The sequence below is a fragment of the Seriola dumerili genome, unplaced genomic scaffold (assembly GCF_002260705.1).
Source record: "Seriola dumerili isolate Sdu_G_001 unplaced genomic scaffold, Sdu_1.0 BDQW01000110.1, whole genome shotgun sequence".
NCBI classification, from domain to species: domain Eukaryota; kingdom Metazoa; phylum Chordata; class Actinopteri; order Carangiformes; family Carangidae; genus Seriola; species Seriola dumerili.
In genome coordinates this window covers 2,549,148-2,571,670 of record NW_019174365.1, presented here as the reverse complement: position 1 = coordinate 2,571,670, position 22,523 = coordinate 2,549,148, and the positions used below count along the sequence as shown (strand labels likewise).

General features: G+C 40.5%; 1 protein-coding gene across 1 annotated transcript; it reads left to right on the top strand.

Annotated features, from left to right (window-relative positions):
• Positions 1-4,024: 4,024 nt before the first annotated feature.
• LOC111223427 (cyclic AMP-responsive element-binding protein 5-like) lies at positions 4,025-21,492 on the top strand. Its single transcript, XM_022747572.1, has 11 exons — positions 4,025-4,064; positions 6,550-6,616; positions 7,198-7,291; positions 9,348-9,457; positions 9,888-10,144; positions 13,320-13,446; positions 14,909-14,980; positions 18,621-18,977; positions 19,933-20,205; positions 20,295-20,403; positions 21,263-21,492. The coding sequence occupies exons 2-11, from the start codon at positions 6,563-6,565 to the stop codon at positions 21,397-21,399; spliced, it is 1,590 nt and encodes a 529-aa protein (XP_022603293.1). The 5' UTR covers positions 4,025-4,064; positions 6,550-6,562; the 3' UTR covers positions 21,400-21,492.
• Positions 21,493-22,523: the final 1,031 nt, after the last annotated feature.

Below are 22,523 nucleotides of genomic sequence, written 5' to 3'. Positions count from 1 at the left end.
TTTTAACAGATTGACATATTCCTGTTTACATTGAAACAGTGTTTATTACAGCACCAGAACTCACCAACTCACTGTACACTGAGGAATTAAGCAGCCATCTAAAAATTGTATGGAAAAGTACGAAATAAAATTTATTATGAATTAATCTGATGTACACCATCAATGTGAGAAGTTATCATGAAAAAGATCACAAATGTCTGAAACATTTTTTTGAACTGGAAATCATCAACTGTAGAGCACCTGTGGCAGGTAATATACTGTACATTTGTTCTACAGATGTTGTTTAACCTGTGCACCAGCCTGTAATAAAACAATAAATATGAGTCCCATTAGGACTTGAGAGCTTTCCAATTAATAGGCCTGAGCAGTCATCCTCTGTGTCGTCTATGTGGATAGAAATCTGGAGGAGGATCCAAGCTCTTGGTGACCACACTCTAGGAAATGGGAGTAGCAGCATCATAGCCCCAGAATAACAACTGGTTGTGAACAGGACAGATGCTGACAATCTACATTCTTCTTTTTATATTCATCGTGGTAAATGGTTGCTGGATTACCCTTTTTCCAAATATAAATTTTTAGTAATGTGCTTAGCATAAATGCCTTCTGCGGTATTTCTTTGTTAGTGTCTTTTATGCCTTTGAATTGCCTATGTGTATGAAATGTACTATATAAATATTCGCCTTGCCTTACGTTTTTGTGCCTGTTTGGGCTGGAGTTGTTTATAAAATATGTCATGCACCGGCTTTGAAAGAGACCTATATGAAATTATGGAAATATGAAAAACATTCGTTGTTTGTGACATTTCAAATTATTGTTAATTTTCCATCATTGGCCTAAGTTAGTTAATTTCACAATGGAATAAAAATGAGGGGGTGTTATATTGCAACTGTATATGTATCTCTGTCTGTATCAATATATAAATGATAAGTGTTGCATAACCCATTGACAAAATAATCTATTATATCCATAAAGTTTACTGATTAATGTTACCCTATAATGGTTCAGTGATGGGGAGAGAACTTTGTGGTGTGTGTGTGTATGTGTGTGTGGCTCCCAGAGAGAGGAGAATGTCCTTAAATCACTGGGGTTGGCTAACCAGGGCCGGCTGGCCTGTGTTGGACCTGTTAATCGAGCGTTAAAATGGCCTGTCATAAACCACTGGCCAGGGATTTCAGCAAACAACTTTAAGACCTGGGAGCACACTCGCTCTTTTTCTGACTGCCTTCTGTTTACCCAAGCATATAAGACACACAGAAACATACACACAAAATACTAAACACACACAGATTCACTGCTACCAATAAGTATCACACAGACTCAAAGAAACAGCATGACATCACCAGCTTCCACAGCCTCTCATACACGTACAGTATAGAAATTCAGTGACTTCATCAGCCTAACACAGATGTTCTCTCTTACACACAAACATGTAGACACACACTCAACATAAACACACTCATTACACACATATGGTGTATCAGACCTGTGACAGTGACGCAGTTCCCAACACCATTACGTAAATGAGAAGTGCTAGCATGTGTTGTGAAATGCAAGAGAGAAAGGGAGAGACACAGAGAGAGTTTATGGTGCATGACATCATCTGATCTGAAGTCTGTGGGTGGCGCACAATGCAGCAGTTTGGGATACATTTCAAACTAGCATGGATTTTCTGATTATCAGGCTCTTTTCGCTGAAAACAAACAGTCCAACCGGTGCGATGGCCAACACTCAACTCCAATTTACACATGTTGTATGGTGTACTTGGTGCACACCAGTGGAGTTGCTCTTGGGTGGATCTGCATGCGAGGGCAGAGTTGGATGTAAATTTAACTCTAACTATTACATAATCGGATGACTGTAACTTGTATACTTGGATGCTGTTTAAAGTATCTGTTTCCATTTACTTTTAAGTCGCACATTACACTTCAATTCAAGGATAGAAATAGTCAGAAACCACAATGTATCATGTCAACAGCTGAGCCAGATAAATGATGTAGCCACAGTGAGCATAATGCTGCATGGACATTGAGGTCACTAAGTTTGTTTGACTTTTGACCTGAAACACCATATTTCTACAGCCAAGGTGACATCAAGCTCTGAGCAGGCAGCTCTCTAAAAGCTCCCAGTCTGACTGTTAAAAGCCATGCTGAGGTGAAGATGCCAGATGGTAATGGCTGGTATTGCCACTGAGTTATGGAGGTAGTTGTAATCTCAGTGGCATTGTCTGCTCCAGGGCACCAGCAGGAGACTTCCTGGCTGCCGTCATACACTTTTTAGTGTGACTGTGCACTCTTCACAGACACACACACACGCTGTAAAACATCCCCTATCTGCACTGAAAACAAAACACAGTGATTCACATCCACACGGGGAAGAGCTCAAAACACAGAGTGACATCACCACAACTTCCTGTTTCTTCTTGTTGCCGCGGCTACCAGAATTTGCATACTTTAGACGATTGGTGGATGATGAGTCAGAAGGGTTCGGTCCCATGTTGCACTTCAACCACAACAAAACCATATCCCTCTGTTCAGCTTCAGCCCGGCTGGAGTGCCGGAAACCCTGACCAAACATGGCAGAGATATTACTCCATGGCTTAGCTCACTGGAGATGTGAATGACTGAAATCCTGGTGTTTTGTATTGCCAGTGGGATTTCATGGCATAACATAACAAATCTCCAAACAGTGGTCATTTATATGTTTTTAGAAACAGTAAATTAAATCAGTGCAGTTTGACCGAAAACCCTTAAAGGGGATAAAAATACTTGAAATCTCTAATGAAAACCGCCAAACTATACATCCTAGAATAAAAAGTCTTCTTTTAATACAAAACACAATGAATGACAACTAAACTGTGAGAGTGTCCCTGTGTTAGATCTGTGTCCTCTACACAAACGTAATACTCTTTGCCCTCATCATGACTTATGACATCATATTAAACACACAATGGCAACCAGTGTGTAACTGTGGATCTACTGATGGTAACAATAAAGCCAGTCTATCACAGAGTGTTACACTTTATCAATAGGAATCTTGTCACATCCCTTGGAGATTTTAAAGCTCTATAATCCCTAATGAATTTTATGATCACTGCAATACAATATCTAGGCCTGTATGTATATAAATTGTATATATTAAGTCTGTTTGTGGCTTGATTGTTGTTTGTCTGACTTAAGATATGTTATTCCTTATAGGCTATGCTGGTTGCATGGTTGACTGATTATAGACGTTTTTGTTCTCAGGTCCTTCTTGAAAAAGAGATCTTGATCTCAATGAGTGTTTGATAGAATAAATAGTGGGGTAGAGAGGCAGTACAATTATATTGCTTCATTAGAGATTAAAACAGAGGGTCACTGCACAATTTATTATGGCGATGATGATGATTATTATTAACATTAATAATAAGTATTTTTAATTTATTATTGTTGTTGTTGTTATGGTAACATTACTTAGTAGCCTCGTATTAGCACTGCCATTAGTTCTTTAATCATAGTTTCATAATTTCTCAGTTTCTTTTGTGGGCATCATTTCGAGACAAAGTTCGACCTAATTTGTCCTCAAAGCCTGTTTGTGTTTCGTAATAAGAATTGTATTTGAACTTAAACGCAACGAGATCATAGACTTCAGAAAACTTTTCACAGAGCTCTGGGGGCTATTACTCATTTCAACGCATTAACTCGATACAGTCGCTGGGACGTCCCGTTCGCACAGACACTGAAAGTGGGTAGGAAAAAAAAACTGGGTCTCATCCGCCCACCCGGTCTGCCCCGTGTCCCGTCACGTTGCCGCTGGTGTGTCTGACTTGGTTTTTGTGTCGGTCCAGTTCCACCACCATGCTGCTGTCCTGTCCTGTCCCGTCCCGTCCCCCTACCGGCCGGTGTCGTAACCCCGCCCCCCTCAATCCCTCTCTCCGTACGGGACCGCAATGATTTAGAAGTTCAGGAATCCCACGTGACGTCACCGGGAGGGTGATGTAATGCTTCTGTAAATAGAACGTATTGTAATCTCGCTCCAGTCCAACGTGGTTCCTCTCTGGAGCGCCGCTTGTCCCGCTCTACTTGTAGGTAAGCCTCATCTACTTTCATTCACAAAACTTTAAACTGAGCAGCCACCGCGCTCCTAACTCTAAACCATAGTCTGCTGGAATTGTTTTTACACCTAACATTTTTTGAACGGTGCCGGAAAGTTAACGGGGCAAGTTTTTGGCTAGCTGTCCCGGTGAAGTCTCATCACCAGGCGGACGTCGGGTTGAGCGCGAGTGTCTATTTGGGGGGTGTGACAGCACCCTCCATACAGCTGTGCCGGGCTTGTTTATGAGTTGAACAGGTTGCTTTATGGTTGGAGCTGTGGGCAAGGAAACACACCGGGTCATGTTCTGGAGACACATACAGGCACTGACCGCCCGCCTGTCGGAGGACTTGCTGGTCAGAACCGCCGCTTAATTTGAGCTGAATGAGCTCCAAGCCGGTTCGATGTTGTTGACATTCATCCACCAAACATGGGAACTTTAGAGAAGTAGTAAGTAACTGAAGTTGGCTGATTTATTTTAAAACTGAACATTGTGTGATTCACACAAGCACAGGGAGATTTTAAAAGTTGTGTGTGTTATGTCATTCATCATCATTGCTGTGATGATCACGAGTCTATAGGCAATGACAGAGGAAGAGGCGGGAAAAAGCCTTATAATTTCGTTGCCCCAAAGACTGTTTTTTTTCAACAGACATTAATCCGTCTTAAATTGGCAACATGTTGTCTGGTCTGTTGTTGGATTTATGTATTAAGGATGACGTCATTGTGATTGATGTAACCACTCTGACAGAAGGTTTTGCTGGAAATGTGCTGAGTCTGCTCATCTTGTACAATTGCTGCTGAAAGGAGGAAGGAGAGGTCAAAACTGTTGAAGACAGCGATGACTCATTCAAATTATCAGTTTTAATTTTTCTGTGAAATATGAGATTACGTAATATAATTGCAGAAAAAGGACACACGATAAATTGTAGTTATGTAAAAACTGTAAAACAAAAATCTTTTTCAACTGAGTTTGTAAGTTATTTAAATATTATTGTAGTGTCGTGAGCACTTGCTTGCTCATTCTGTCTTGTAACACACAAACATTCATGCTCACACACACACACACACACACACACACACACACACACACACACACACACACAGATGAAGTCACCTTGCCTGGGGTTGGAAAATGGGGGCTGAGGCAGGTTCAAACCTGTCAGGAGTAGGCCCAGTACAGTCCTCCCTCTGCCGCCTCCCACCCTCATTCCTTCTCTCTTCCATTCATTGTGTCCTCCTCCTTCTCTCTCTCTCTCTCTCTCTCTCTCTCTCTCTGTCTCTATCTCACTGCCACTTGCCCTTTCCATTCCCCTCTCCATCACCCTAATGTCACTCCCCCCCTTAACCGCCGCCCCCCCACACACACACACACACTTTCCATTTCTTATGGAAGCATGTACTCTTGCCCCCTCTCTCCTCTCTTTAGCTCTCACTCTTTCCCATAACATCAGGACCCACTTTGCTGTCTTCTCAGGTCTCTCTTCGCTCACGCAAACTCAAAGTTTCAGAGCGCATGTGTACCTGTGAACATGTATCCAATACATTTCTCCAAACCAGTATCTCCACCCAAAAAGACACTTCTTCTTCTTCTTCCTCCTTGCTGGAGCGAAGAGGATGAAAGGTTGAGGATGACCCAATGACCTCTCCGTCTTACTACAAGTGTGTGAATCTTAGTTGATGACATGCAGCTCAGAGGAATGCCTGAGGTCAGGGAGTTGGAGGCTTCTTCCTTTGCACTCAGTGGAAAATGAAGGGCCAGCAGCAGTAGCACTTCAAATAAGTCATAATTACCCCCCATCACTGGCTTAATATCCCCACTGCAGAGCTGGCTGGGTCAAGCCTGGGTTAGTGTGCTGCAAATGGGTTCATTTATGTGCTGTATTCTGCGTTTGTGCTGATATTTTTATCCTATGGTGACTTGATTTATATGTATGCGAGTATGCAGCCTTTCATCACACTCGTATGATTAACTGATGTCCCCCGATGAAAGCCTAATTGTAGGCTGAAACAATTGCACTACACTTAGCACTTTAAATGCTGTGATGCTGTAAGACTTTGATGCCCTTTGGTGCTTACATGTTATTAGTAATGAGTAATGAATAGTTAGCAAAACATAAACAAATTGTATGTATTATAGTGCTTGTCCTAATAAAAATGACTACCTTCAGTATACAGCTGGCACCAAAGGGATCATTTTCCTTGAGATAATTTTGTGTCTCAGGGTGAAACATCCGTCATCTGTGGCATTTACCTCATTACACATTGCTTCCACTGCAAGATGTGATAATAGGAGGATAACTGTATTGTACAAGCTTGTTGTGTGATTTATCTGAGGAAAGTGTCTCTGTGTAAACAGAAATATAAAATGGAGAACTGCAGGCCGTCTGCTAAATGAAATCATCATACAGTTACTGTACCCTGAGACAGTATGATGATGCTGCAGGTTAATATGTTGTTCTTGCTTCTCCTGTTTTCTAGGCTTGTGGATGACATGAATGACAAACAGGACAGGCCTTATGTGTGTGGCGCCCCAGGCTGCTCTCAGGTCAGTTGGATACAGTAGACCTATTAAAGGCTACAAATCCTGAAGAAAAATACTGTATATTATTATATTGATCTTGACAGAATAACAAAAAGTAAATGTAAGTTAAATAAAATGCTTTAATGTTGTAGATATTATATTATCACATGGTTATTAATTATGGAAACTATAAGTGAACAATATGTAATTATGCGAGTTCAATTGGTCTTGTTCTCTGTATGCGGGGAAAAAAGAGTGGGCAAATACTCCCAGGCTGATAATTATAGGATTTTTTATGATCTAAGAATAAATCTTTTATTTGTCACATGACCATTAAATATGTGCATTAAAATGTACGTTGGCATACCATTGAGGCTTTGCTAAAAAGTCTACTGAAGGATAAAGAATTAAATTATTATAATAAGAGTAAAAATAAGAATTAGAAAAAAATACAATGGATAAAAAAATCATATTTATATATGATCATGACTGATGAGTTAGCCAAGAGGCATCAGCTGATTTAACTGAGCATCCCCTCCCATGTGTCATGTCGTACAGCTGCACGCATCTCTTCATATCTTTCTCACTCTGTCGGTGTGCTGCAGCGCTTCCAGTTAGAGGAGCACCTGATCATCCACAGACACAAGCATGAGATGACCCTCAAGTTCCCCGCCATCAAAACGGACACAGCTTTTACAGGTGAGACTAGCACAGAACCATTCCTCCCACATCCACCGATGTTCAACATCACACTGGCTTTCACTTCATGGGTTTTGTGTGTGTGGTTTCTCCGATCCTCTGGGGGTATTTTGCTTTTAATTAGCAGCTTTCCCCCTGATCTTCCCATAACCACAAATAAGCTTTGCCTTTTTTTTTCACCAGACATGCTATATGTCACTCTGTTCAGCTGTTGTCTGGCTGCATGTGTGTGTCGTGACCTCTGTTCAGGATCAGTGCTTGATGAAAAAATGATGATGCCACGTTATACAGTATGAAATCAGATAAGCTCGATACACGCTTCCTTCCCTCACATAGTCTGTGCTGTGAAACAGAGCTGCTCGTGTTGCAACATGTATAGAATACGCCGCCATCAGATTAGACCGAACATACTGATAATCATCACTGAAGACCTACCTTGATTTTAAAAAATGGGGAGGGGGTCTTCTTAAATATTTTACAGGCAAAAATAAGGGAAGCAGAAGACAATCTACTGGGAGGATAGCGCGGATGTAACCATGTATTTCTGAGCAGTGAGACTTTACCAACTAGCACCAAATCCTAATTTGTTGTTGTGTGCAACAGCGTTTGAATGAATGAATTAGATTATTCAAGGAAAGATAAGGTAAAAAAAATATGTCTGAAAAAAAGGGGATTAAAGTACCCACGCAGATACCCTTTTTTTGTCCAAAAAATTGTCCAAAATCCAAATATGTTCAATTTACTATCATACACAGTACAACAAGGAAAAGCAGCAAATACTCACATTTAGGAGACAGGACCCAGAAAATGTTTTGCATTTTTGCTTGAAAAATTACTGAAAAAATGTACCTTTGTTGATCAACTAACTGATTAATCCACTAATGATTTAATCTCTATACTACAGTTGCACAGAAACTTTAAAATTATATCTATATACTGTATATATATATATATATATATATATATATATATATATATATATATATATATATATATATATATATATATATATATATATATATATATATATATATATATATATATATATATATATATATATATATATATATATATATATATATATATATATATATATATATATATATAACCTCTCTTCTTCTTTAAGAGATTTACAAGTTTTTCATCTCCTCCCTTTTCTTTCAAGGCTTATTTTTTTCCAACAAGTGAACAGAGAGGTGTCATCTTGTTTTAAAGGGCTGCTAACCTAATGAGAATTTAATTATCATGGGATTTAGGGGAGTGATTTTGTGCCTTGTTCGAAATGCTTTTTGTGATTGAAAAAATACAAATTTGGGAAAAAATTGCTTTCAATAACTCAAAAACCATAGTCAGTACTGAATGTAACAGTGCATTATTGATAATGCTGTGGTTGTTTCTCCACTGAGACATTAAATAAAACAAATTTGCAGTTATTTAAAGGCAAAATTAATAATCTTGTAGCCAGTGATTTGAGACATGTCACAGCATTAAGGTTGTAAATGTAAAAGCATCTACAAGCTAATGAAGGATGCATAATAGATGCATGACGAGTAGCTTTACTATCCATTCTGTATTATACCACCATGATCCTTTCACTAGTCTCATGGTCGGAACACTGTCTGTAACCATAGAAACAGCTGTCTGTCGGGACATAAACATCAGCATGACATCTAACCTCTGCAGACACTCTCTGCGTCTTTTCTCTGTGTCTCTGTCCTGCAGCCTGTCACACCTCCTGCAGGAAATCTTATGTCAAAACAAAGAGCCCAGCTGACCTTTGACCCCTGCGTGTTTAGACGGCGCAGAGAGACAGACTGATGTTATCACAGACAGAGACAGCAAGCGAGCGAGAGAGAGAGAGAGTGCGGCTGAGAGCTGATTTGTTTCTCCACTTGGCATCACAAATCTCAGCGATAGTTGATTTAGGAAGCAAATAAGCTAAAATAAGAGAGGCTATTGTGGCAATAGGGCAGCGATAAATTAATGTCTGCTCATTTTTTGTAACCTGTCTCTTTAAACCTTTTTGTGTGTGTGCATTTGTATGTAATGCTTCCAGACCAGACACCGACACCAACCCGATTTTTACAGAACTGTGAAGAGGTTGGTCTGTTCAAGGAGATAGAGGAAGAGTTTCTTCAAGCACAAGAAGAGGAAAAGAGCAAACAGGTAAATTTACAAGAAAATATGAAGCAAAATTAAGCAGAATTTCTCACCTCTGGCTGTGGTTAGACATACACAGACTTGTCCCTTATTACTGCTAGGTGTTTGTCAAGTCTGTCAGGTCTGTGTTTTGAGTGACACTTGAGCATGAGGGAGATAAAAGCAGTCAGACCCAATTAGGTGACTGCAGATATCTGACCTGCTGCAAGGAAAGACACACCGCGCGATCACATTCTCCTCTGCAAATGAAACAGCTAGACATCAAACACACAAGTACATGCAGACACACACACCTTAAGAAAATGTATGCATGCATGCACGCACGCACACTTCAAAATCACCTCAGATCACAAAAACGCACACAGATTGAAAATGGAGACTTCCCTCAGCATTCAAAATGGTCCCAGCTGTTTGTTGCTCCCGCTTCTCCCCACAGACGCTTACCCATAATGGGCCGCCCTGTATGAACCAGCACCAGCTCAAACCCCAGCTTCAGCTCCAGCACCCACCCCAGCCTCAGCACCCACATCCCCAGCCACCGCTGCACCATCCCCAGACCCATCCCCTGCAGCATCCCCAGTCCCATGGCCCGATGGTGGGCCCAAGCTGCAGCCTGGCTGCCCAGCAAACTCTGCCCTCCTCCCAGTCTGGATCAGTCATCAACCAGGCTCCTTCCACGCTCACACACTCAGGGTGAGTATGAGTAAGGGTGCACACATACATACCTTCATGCATGCAATCACCCAAACACACACACACACACACACACACACACACACACACACACACACACACACACACACACACACACAGATCTTACTTCAGCTATCCATTCATGCAGCAACGCATCCCATACACACATATTTCCTTTTAATGTTGCCTTTTCTCACTCTTTCTTCCCTCCCTTCACCGTGTCTCGCCCATCCTGTTTTGGACGTATTATAACTCATTCTGTCTGGCACAGACTGGCATTTCCCCCCTGCATAATTTATCACTGCACTAATGAACTGAGAGAAAAAGGGGGGAAAAAAATCAAACATCAATTTACTGAGAGAACAAAGTAATAGCAAAAGAGATGGAGAGCCACTGCGTAACACCCACTCAAACCCACTGACACTACCCACCCTACCACCCGACTACTGCCTCTGTTATGTCTTTTAAGACTCAAAGTCTCTCTCTCAGCGTCTGGGCAGCTTCCAGGCTCCCTGGTTATCACCCAGTTCAAGAGACAGATTAGAGGAGTTCCTGTCTTTCATCTGACCAGCTCCCAGCAGCTGCTTCCACTCTTCCTGACAGTTCAATTTTGTGGATTTGTGAACTGCAGTAGACACTCAGTCATCTGAATATTAGATTATACAGACATATACTGTGGGTTTAGTGTAAATTTTCACAGCAAATTTAATCATGGCCTACTCTTTAATCAGAAAAAGTGTTTTGTTAGACACTGCCCATGTCAAATTTAAATTTATTCAATTAATAGAATGTAATAAAATTCCATATACCTTCAGGCAATGAAAATAGGCTGGAATATTGTAATTGATAATACAAGCTGCTCTTTAATCATGCGGTGTAAAAATGAACACCATTGCTTTAATATAGATCACATTTGGAACATTAACACATTTCAAAATTTTAATCTGACAAATTTGCAAATTCCATAATTCATAGATATCTGAAATTCTGTGTAAGACTGCAATGACAACATGTTTTCCAATTATAATCATATATAAATGAATGAAAACCCCAGAATGAACTGTTTTTGCCTCATTATATTTTCTCAAAATGTAGTGTTCCCTTAAATCAAAACATCAAAGTCAGTGCTTACACTTAGACTGACGCATCTTGCAGCATGTCTATAATCACTGCCATTTTAAATTCTTTTGCTAATTGTAATTTTAAATATGTCAAATGCACTTTTTTTTGCAGAAACATTTAAATTTAAATTTTGTTCAGTTAAGGTTTTGTAGTTTTTGTAGTGCTGAGTCAAATGTCTAGTCATCGATGAATAAATTAAATTACACTTTTTCACATTTTCTTTTTCGACAGCGTTTATGTTTTTTTTTTTCAAATGCTTTTTGGGGCATTTTATTTCTTCATTGGAAAATATAAAGTGGTGACTGACAGGAAATGATGGGAGGAGGAGATGGGCAATCATGCAACAAAGGTCTCCAGTCGGATTCAAACTGGGTAACTGCGGTTACATGGTCAGCACTTTAAATCCCACCAGGATGCCTAACATTTATGAGACTGTTCTTAATGCTTTAAAGGCTAAGAAGGAATTTTGAACTTTTCCCAAATCTCAGTGTTACAAAAATAAAAGAGTTCGTATCTCCCTCCAACAAACCTATTACTGATTTCTGCTTTAAACACATACTGCAGATAAACCCAGCCTCTGTCACATCTCTGCAGTTGATTAGATGAGTCAAGGTACCATAAGTAAGTCAGTGACATAATAAGGCCCAAACATCTGTCCAGGACCAGCCAGGACGTGACAGGACAGTGAGAGATCTGACAGTCGATCATGCTACAGTAAATCAGTGCCAGCTGTATCCAGACAGACATGTTAGTCAGTGAAACCAGCTAAGTGTTACTAAATGAACCATGGATCGGCTGTCTGACTGTTTCCCCTTGTGTTTACCACCGGTTTCCATAGCAACCTGGTCTCTGAGTGTCTGGCTGTAGGCCCGGTGAAACTGTTGTGGTTACGTTAGGAAATGTTGTTTTGGTTTGTCTGTACTGTGTTGTATGTTAAACGGGCCGCATAGCCCAGATTCAGTGATGACATCATTACCGATGACCTCAGCGCGGCCACGGAGGCCCACGCTGTCCGATTGGCTGCGAGCCAGAGCAGTTAGGTCAGCACATGGCACCCTGGGTCTCTGCATCCCCCGCTGTGATCCCTTAGCTTCTCTCCTCCCTCTCAAGCTGTCACTCTTTTTTTCCTTCTCTCTGTTTTCTTTCACTATTTTCACCTCATCATAGTTTCCATTGTCATTGCTTCACTTCAAACCTCTGTTTACGCCTTTTTACTCACATACAATAACATTTACATTTTGTTCTCATGTTTTCACCATATTGCCTAGAAGTATTGGTTCATCCAGATAACAAAACCGCATATTTTCTCACTTTCTTATGGAGGTTTGCAGCCCGGTAGTTTCAATTTTGTGCCCACATTTTTGAGATATTCACACTTGCCTCTTCCACCCAGTATTTTCAGATTTGACTGACATTAAACAGCCCATTCAGTACCTCAAATACGTCCAATCGTTATAAAAGTAGCCCAATAATTGACCTCCAATTAGAAGATAATTCACAGAACAATAGAATTCTTGGGAACAATTTTTGTGCTAAAAAGTAGTTCCATTGAAAACTGTTCACAGTAAGGTCCGTGGAGTATCCATAGAAAACACTAGATTGTTTTTAAAAAGACACATAATTGTTTAAAATGTGATTTTTTTTTTTTTATTGTTTTCAGCCCTGTAAACAAAATTACATTCATCTTTATTGTATTGGGATGAAGGTAAAAACTTAGGCATAGAAATTTTAAAAACTGAAAACTTTTAACTATTAATGCATGGATATCTCTAAAGGTAAGTGTGAGGTTACATTTTTTTTAAATAATGTTGGTAAACCAACCCTTTAATTTAAGCCAGTTTGTTCTAGTGGATATTAAACAAAACCCACACCGACTTTTTTTTTCATATCCATTTATCTCAGTCTCATCTGTCATTAAAACCCAGCTATAAATGTTTCAATTTGCACCTCTCACTGAACCTGGATTAGTGAAACTTTAGCTGTGGATAGCTCCCTGGCATGACCTGTCCCTCTCTCTTTCTCTCTCTCTCTCTCTCTCTCTGGCTGACCACAGCCCAGTTCCCGGGCCACTGTCCTCCCTCCTCCACATGCGGAACAGACACAGACAACCGCTGCCAGCCTCTTTACCTGGCACCCTGCCAGACCCCGCCATGCAAGGGGCATCTGCTCAGCACATGACTGTAAGTATGAGAGGCCGGTTACTCACATGCAGTCGCATTTAGACACGTATGCATAATGATTTTTTTCTTCATTTTCTTCAAAACAAAGGATTTAACAAAACAAAAATACAAGCACACAGACATTAGAACATAAATAACAACAAATAAAAGAAAGAAAAAAAGAAGAGCCAGAATATTGTGGGTTATTTTGGTATTTTGAGTTGTCATATGAGGGTTGAAGAGATCTGAGTGAGGGTAGGAAGTAGACCAGGTGTTAAGGATGGAGTCAGATTGTTCTGACCAAAGACCAAAACTGTCCAATGCAGAGCCATAACGAATGGAAGTGGTTGTCTATTACAGTGGGGGAGTGTGTGCAGGTGTTGCTGTCTGTGAGGCCCGTATGGTACATTTTGTGAGTAATGGTGTGTACTCTGTGTAGGACGTTGAGTTAGTTGGATTTTTGGTGCAAAAAAGGGTCTCTGAGTTTATGAGTTATGGAAGTTATGGACATCAATTTTCTTTTTTATGGTTTATTTCAACTGTATGTACTGGTAGTGACAGAGGTGGGGTAAGTTGTATGTTTGTTTGAGAAGATCAAAGGTCACAAAAGAACTGCCACTGGAAAGGTGCTCCAGGCTGGTTATTCCTCTCCGTTGTTGACAGGTTCCTTATTGATTTTAAACATCAGGTTATGCCAGATAGGAGTGAGAGTAGAGGGAGATAGTTTGAGGTATATGTCATTCGCTTTTCACCAGGCAGTGAGAGTGGTATTTATAGTGTTAACTTTGAAGCAGCTGCGGGTTTTAACTGATTTATCTATGAATGCAATATGCTGAATGGGGAGATCTTTACAGATGGTCTGGTCAGTATCAAGTCATGCAGAATTGGAGTTGTTTGTCCAGTGTTGGATATACTGAAGCTGGTGGGAGAGGAAGTAGTGGTAAAAAATTTGGAGCATCAAGCCCTCCTTTTGCCTTTCCAGTAAAATGTATTGACTGCTGAATTTAGAGAGGAGAACCAGCCCAGGGGAGGATGAACAGTGGTCATGGCAAACAGATAATTTATTTTTGGGACAATCTTCATTTTAACAGTGGATATATAGCCAATTAGAGAGAGTATGAGTTTGTTCCAACTATGCAGTTCTTCTTTGATTCTATGTAGTAATGCGGTAAAAGTTTAAATATATCATTGGGGTTTGTTGAGGTATTTAATGGATTGAGTTGTGTTGTTATAGGGTAGATATGCATAATGATTTATAGATGCAGGTATAGTGGCCAAAGTGGTCAAGATCCCCCGAGTTAGAAATATTCATGGCTGACAGAAAAATTCACTTCACTCTTCTGGATAAATTAATCAAAAGTGTCAAACTCCAGATGGATGTGACCTTGTGGGGAGCTCTTTTTACTTGAAGTTATGTAGGTGCTGATGCTTTTTCTTGTCACGGTTGAAAGGTTATTTTTATGACAATTTTTTTCCTCTTCAGCTAGAGAAGCAGATGTCTTGTCTAATGGGTATACCAGGTCCTGTACACAACCCCTCCTGTTCCTCGCCTCAGGTACTGACCAGCTCAGATATTTTCTTCCTGTCTCTGTGGATTATTCCTTTCCCCTCTGGTAATAACACATTATAGAGTCTATATGAGCATTACATAAATTACTAGTGGCTTTTTGTAAAGTGATACTAACGCCTTTGTTTTTGTCATAAAGATGATTTTTTAGCTTTGCATTATTAAACGAACAGTTCAATATTTTGGGAAATGCACGTTTGCTTTGCAGCAAGTTGATGACAAAAGGGAAAATGTAAATGTAAAAATGTGTAGAAAATGACAGTTTAAAAATGTAAAAATGACAATTTGCCATTTTAGAGGAGGCCCTGACATAGTCTGACACATAACCCTTCATAAAATGGTGAACTGTTGTTTATACATTTTGTTTTTTCTTAAACCAATAAAAGATAAGATATTAATAGGCTAGCTGTTAATATCTGTCTAACTGTCTAACTAGCTCACTCTTCCCCTGTTTCCAGTCTTTATGTTAAGCTAAGCTAACTGGCTGCTGGCTGTATCTTAATATTTGAAAGTAGTATTGACCTTCTCATCTAACTCTCTGCCAGCAAGTGAATAAATGTTTTCACTGAAATGTCTAACTATTCCTGTAACTTTTTATGATTTCACTCTTCTCATCTATCCTCAAAAATGAAAGCCACAAACTTGTTTATACACATCCCTGTATTAGTACAAGTGTGCTTGCAAAAAGGCAAAAAACATTATCAAGAACACAATGAGAAGATGCTCCCAACTAAAGATGCTTTATGCTTGATAATGTGTTTCCTTTGAGTCCCCGAATGATGAAATCTACTAAATTAGAAGCTCCTAATGCCAAGATGAAGAGAGTGTTGAGCAAAGTTGCAGGTTTTATCGGCTGATAGTTGATTAAAACTGAATGATATATGATAAAATAATTAATAAAACATTCACTAGTTGAGCATCCTTGATTGTATATGAGGAGGAAGCCACTGGATGGCTCATAATTTAATATGATTTTTCAATAAAGGTCCTATAAGTGGCAAAACCAATTTAGTACTTGTATAAAATTAAACACACGCACATTCTGTCTTTGGCTTATTCTTTTCTAATTAGGATAGGCAGGAAACAAAGGGTAATTCTACACTTTTAACACACACACACACACACACACACATACACACCACAGGAAGTCACAATCTACATGCTCTCCCTGACTTTCTTGGTTGTTTTATTTACCTTGTGTCAACATGCCCTCAATCTCTTCCCGTGTAAATTTTACATTTCCTCTTTCTAGGTGCATGTACTATGAATTGTTAAATATATATGTGCTATCAAAAGCAACTTCAAAGGGAAAACTGTGAAATCGCCCTGTGTCCACACAAGCACTCTCTCTCACACACACACACAGACACACACACACACACACACATATATACATAAACACACTCTCACAGGTTATGACTCCATGTGAAGAGCTTGTATATAGAGTGGCAGATGAAAAGTGGTTTCAGGTTTCAGAGCCACTCAGGTCACGGGTTCAAATCTGAACCTCTCTTCATCTCTTGTTCTCTCTCAATCACACACACGCACGCACGCGCGCGCGCGCACACACACACACACACACACTTCTCCAGACTAACTTTATTCTATTTTATAGTAATTTAGTCTCATCGGTGTTGTGTTTTGCATTTCAAGGCGTGAAACAAGACTCTGCTTCTGTAAAACCACAGGAGATATATTAACCTCTGCTGTATAGTAACTCCACACTCAGCTCAAGTCGAAAAGTAAACATTTGACAAGTGGATCAGTGTATCACGTACAGTTTCATGTCTTCATTCACTGATCCCTCCTGACAGAAATATCAGTGTGGTGTGTCATCCAGGCCAAGGCGATCCATGATGTAATCACCAGCCCCAGTGTCAGGGTGTTTCTATGTAGTAAACAGAGAAGAAATACTTGTGTCCCGTCCTGTTCAGTGTGTGTGGCTGAGCGTGTGTGTGTGTTTGACTGGCTTCCTGGCTGGCTGGCTGGCTGGCTGGTAAAGCTGGCACAGACAGCTCAGTGACCTCATCCTTGGCAGCCGCTAAATGTGCTCCCTTTTTTCGTCGCTGAATGGTTGCGCGAGAGAGGAAAAAAAAACTCAGCAGCTTCTTCTCTTAAAGAAATATTGTGTAACTGGGAGCAGATAGCAATATTGCCAGAGAGGGGGGGTGATGTCATGCTCCAAACATGACCTCTCCCTCTCTCCCTCTCCTCTGCTGAGTGTAGGAGAAAGGTGAGATGAGGTTTAATTTAGCTCTTACAGTGTGTTTAGTCAGATGATACATGGGAATGATAAAGTGTGAAGGTATCAAGCTGCAGACGGCTGCATTTACAAGAACAAATTATCCATCTCATCTACAGTTGTCTTCACGGTTGTATTGTGGGCATTAGGAGAAATGGCTGAGTGGGAGATTTTGACTGAGAGCAATTAGTTAGTGTCCAGTTTATTAATTTTGAGACATTTTGAGAGGATGCTGTGGGGATCTACATCTAAGGTTTGGCTACTTGGGCTTGTTTGACCTGAAGTGGCTCAAGTTGGGAGCTTATCTGCTGTTACGAATTTAGCTGGTTCCTGAGGGTCAAAGACACTCTACCCACAATGACATGGAGATGGAAAATATTTCCGTGGAATCACAAGCTCCTCATATACAGTGCTTTGTTTAAAACATATCATCATATCACATATGGTAATGCTTTGTGGAACATAATGAGAGTACTAAGGCAGTTTTGAAATATGTGTTTTGTGTTGCTATTTTTTAATTTGCTGAACTGGGGTTAAAGAAATATAAAATGGAGTTCACACCAATACACTTCTGGAAACTGTGTTTCATTTTCTCAATTTCCATAAATTTCTAGAGCAAGTTATATGTATTAAGATGCTTGATTATACAAACAATACTTTTATAAAATACCAAAGTCGTCTTAAGTTCATTAAGACATAAAATACTTAATGTAATGTTTACCATACAAATTTCTCTTGCCATAAATAATACTCTAGGAAACATTTGCGACAGCCAGCTTCTATTCAGTATTACCGGAGGCTAGGCTCTAATTATCCCAGCATGCACTGGGAAATTTGGGAGAGGCATGTTATATATAAACAGAAATATAGTAGATTTACACTGAAGAGAAAAAACTAACAATATTAAGTAAGTTAAGTGCAAGCATATGTAAAGAATGTGGATTAGAGAAGACTTCAAGCAACTTAAAGTGCTGGAGGGACCTGGAGTGCAAAACCTTCTCAAAGCTACAAAATCAGATGCAATCACTTGTCTTTCTATATTCTTTCTAACCATTTCCAAGGGTGGTCTCCTCCTACCTGAGTTTCTCATATATACCAGAGTGGAGAACTGAATGTTTGCATGTTGTACCTTGGTTTTAGTGATTGTCCAGATGGCCGCACGTGTTGAAATTCAAAGCTCATTTAAGGTGTTCAGTGTTATAATATGCACTACATCAGCTGGACACTCTACATAACTGCTGTCACTATTTGATGTTTTCTTTAACTTCAAAAGCTTTGCACAGTGCATCAAATATATACCTTCTCTATATAATGTATAGATATGGAAGAAAAGTGAGCACAAATTAAGTCCCTTTCATTTTTTTTTATCTTACTATCTCCACTCAGAGATCCAAACAGACACTGGGCCATCATTTCCAACAGCATCACCCAGGAATGGTCGCCATTAACAACCCTGTTTCATCCATGGGTCATATGATGGAGATGATGTCACAGCGCCACCAGGCACCTCCACTACAACACCACCATCATCCTCATCACCATCCTCATCATCCACAGCTTCCGGCTCCACCCCTCCCCTTCCAACAGCGATGTCATGCCCCTCCTCCACAGCACCTGGGAAGCTCGCACAGCCACCAGCTTCACCAGTCAGGGAATGTACCGCACACTCAGGCTCACCAATCACCGCCTTCACACCTGCACCAGGCCTCACCTCCTGCACCTCCACTGCCTGTTCCAGCACAGGTACAGTGCTTCACATTTACTGATTATTTTAATGATGGTCATAGACTGCACGTAAAGATGGACGTAGCCTCCGTGACATCACCCATAGGTCTCTGACAAGTGGTTTTCAAGCTCAAAAAGGGCTGCTCCGCCATGGCCATCTTGGCAGTGACAGATACTGCCTAACTCCCAGCTTATCCAAAGATGGGCAAAGAGGTGGGGCGTATGTAGAGCCAAGACTTCGATGCATGCCGATTTAACAACTGTGGCATAGTTAGCACAGCTGGTAGTCTTGGCTGAAGGCTAACTCAAGGCCAATTCATTTGCTTGCTAATTAGCTAGTTAACAAGCTAAGCTAACAAGCTAAGCATAGCGAGTGCAGACACGGATACCTGCTACTTAATGCTAACATATGAATAAAATAATACTAGAATTTCACTCACCTTAACGAACAGGAACAGAGACTTCTCCACATCCTGTTAATCAATTAACTGCACAACAAGCCATATTATTTGTCTGATATTTGCATGAAAAATCTAGCAGCTAGACACCGAACAGCTTGCCAACAGTTGCGTCACCCACTCAAAGCAGCCAAGGCCTCATTTATACATAACTATGCTTTCATAACTTTTCAACTTTAAACTTTTTATAAAAATTCACCACCCATACAGTTGTCATGAGGGGGGAAATTCGCTATAGAGACCAAAACCATTTTTTGCTCTAGGGTGTATACATGTTTTTTGCTGTATAGTTGGGCATTTTAAAATGGGAGTTTATGGGAATTGACTTGTTTTTGGAATCAGTCTCAAGTGGCCATTCAAGTTACTGCAGTTTTTCATACTCCTGTGTTGGCTTCATTTGTAAGGCCTGGAGGTTGCTGCTTGGTAATGGTACAAGTAACACCTGACCTCATATTGCTGCATTCAGGCACAGTGGTTAATTTGAAAATGTCTTTTTTTGTTGTTGTTATTTGCAGTTATCACCAGTTGCACAACAAATGCAGCCCTCGCAACCTTCTCATTCCCAGCATGCAGTGCAGGCAGGTGGTAGCTGCAGTGGTGGTGGGACAGGAGGAGGAGGCAGCAACCGCCGCAGGAGGACGGCAGAGCAGGACCCTGACGAACGCAGGCAGAAGTTTCTGGAACGTAATCGGGCTGCAGCCACCCGCTGCCGACAGAAGAGAAAGCTGTGGGTGTCGTCGCTGGAGAAGAAAGCTGAGGAGCTGACGCACACAAACCTGCAGCTGCAGGTGGGACACGCTTTGTACACAGACAAGTACTCACACACAAACACAATCCACACTTCAAGGATACTTAGCATTTCTCTATGTGTTCCCAGAACGAGGTGACGTCATTGAGGTCGGAGGTGGGTCAGCTGAAGCAGATTCTGCTCACCCACAAGGACTGTCCTGTCACCGCCCGGCAGAGAGAGGCACAGGGGTACCCCAGTGAGTAAAACCCCCATACCCTGTACCCCTCGCTAGAAATATCACCAGCTTTTCCAGACGCCTGACACCAATCATCTCCATCCACCACTGAGGGTATAATTCAGATACATTATACCTTATTTGTGCACATAAGGGAATACCCCATGGTTACCTGTTGTCTTGTTATAACAAACCGACCCTCTACACACAGGAACCTTAAACTGTATCTTACCACATGCAACTAAACAGCACTTAAGAGTCAAAACTCTGCTTTTATCCCCACAGTCTATTAGTACATGCACTTTTATTCCTGTGGAGAACCAATCAGGGGGAAGCACTGCACTCACCATTCAAAGGAATATATTTTTCATTTTCATTCTCATCTAATGAACCAGACCTTGATGGTGTTTGAAATACCCTGGAGTGCAGTGCTGTTCTTGCACTGGCTGTTTTGCCTTGCATGAAGCTAGCATGGAACAAAATGCAGACCATGCCCATCTTGCACTCGAGTCAGGCTGAAGTTGATGTTCAACAATAACTGAACCTGTAACTAATCAAAAATAAAAGATACTGAAAAATTACTGCACCTTGTGGCTTAAATGGAAAGCAGCCATTATGTTTTAAGTGTTGAGCTTTGGAGAACAAAAACGGATGCAATATTGGCATGTGTTATATTCATATATTTCTATTGTCGTCTTTTTACCTGTATGTACAGTATTAATTTGTTAAAATAAAAGAGATATTTTCCTTTAATCTCAACTGTAACGGGTTTTCATTCATTTGTTGCTCATATAAAACCACATGCACACAAACCCAAATCACAGTATGGACAATCCACACAGGATCAGTGACTTTGATTGACAGCTGTCTCTGTGTCCAGCTGCAGGGGTGAGCCCAGGAGGAAGTCCCACCCCTGTAGGTCCTGGGTCTCATCTGCAGGCCATCCAACACAACAGCATCTCCACCTCCTCAACAGCTGCAGGCGACACAAGCCACGACCCCCAGCCTGGACGCTAGCTCTCATCATGTAGAGGAGGGGCTGGGACTGAATGGCTGAATCCAACCAGACTGAAATATCTTTATGTCATAACTACACTAAAGTCTCACCAAACTGTGGATCCATGTCTCTTTACGTTGTAGATGAAATACTAAACTGGATAGACAACTTTATAAATCCATGTGAACACTGAGGTATTCTCATCTTTTCTGGTTGGAGAGGATAATCCTAGTTTCATTTCCATAACAGGTGCAAAAATGTCCTTTTCCAAAAGCCTTGTTAGAAACTGTGACGTTACATGGCTACTCGATTCTGTGTTTGTTCAGAAAATGTCTGTTTCTGTTCACAGCAATCTGAGCATTGCCTGCTACCCACTGACTATGCACACAGACCATCATAACTCATCGTTTCAGTCTTCTCTTGCTCTTTTATCTTGCACTAATTTAAAACAAACAAAGCCTATATATTCGTTTATATTTTTAACTGAGCAGCTGCAGGGGTACATCTTACCCCTTCTCTTTGAAGCAGAGGTAGCTTGTCAAAACTAGGTATTTTTCTACACACAATTAAAGACAAAAACGTTTATTTTAAGATTTGAAGTCAAACCCTGTCAAACTCTGTCTCAGAAAGCCATTTAAACATGATTGTACAGGTTTTCATTTCTGGCCTCCTTTTTTTTTTATTACACACAACTGCCCTAAAACACTAAATAACTATAAACTGCACCTCATGTCTCAATCCATGTCAGATTAATTTAATTTACACTTAAATTACACTTTTTGTACTGTAAAGATGTTGACAATCGCTGTAAATCTAATGCTAAAATAAAAACACTTATTCTGGTATTTTCTTGTGAAATCTTTATGATATAGAATCTCTCAGAAATTGTGTGGACACAGTAAACCAGCAGCTGTGAGCCATGAGATTATCAGTGTGATTCTGTACATACAGTATGGTCTAGTCTGCCATCTAGTGACTGGTTTTGTTAGTGGTGGTTGACGATAACTCAACTCCAGCTATCGTGGTCAGCAAAGCAGATCACACCGTGTTTGATGCTTGGCCAATAATATTATTTCTCAATATAAAACACACAAAGAAGCAGCTGAAATGGGCTTTTCCTTATTCATTTAAAAGTTGAATTTGA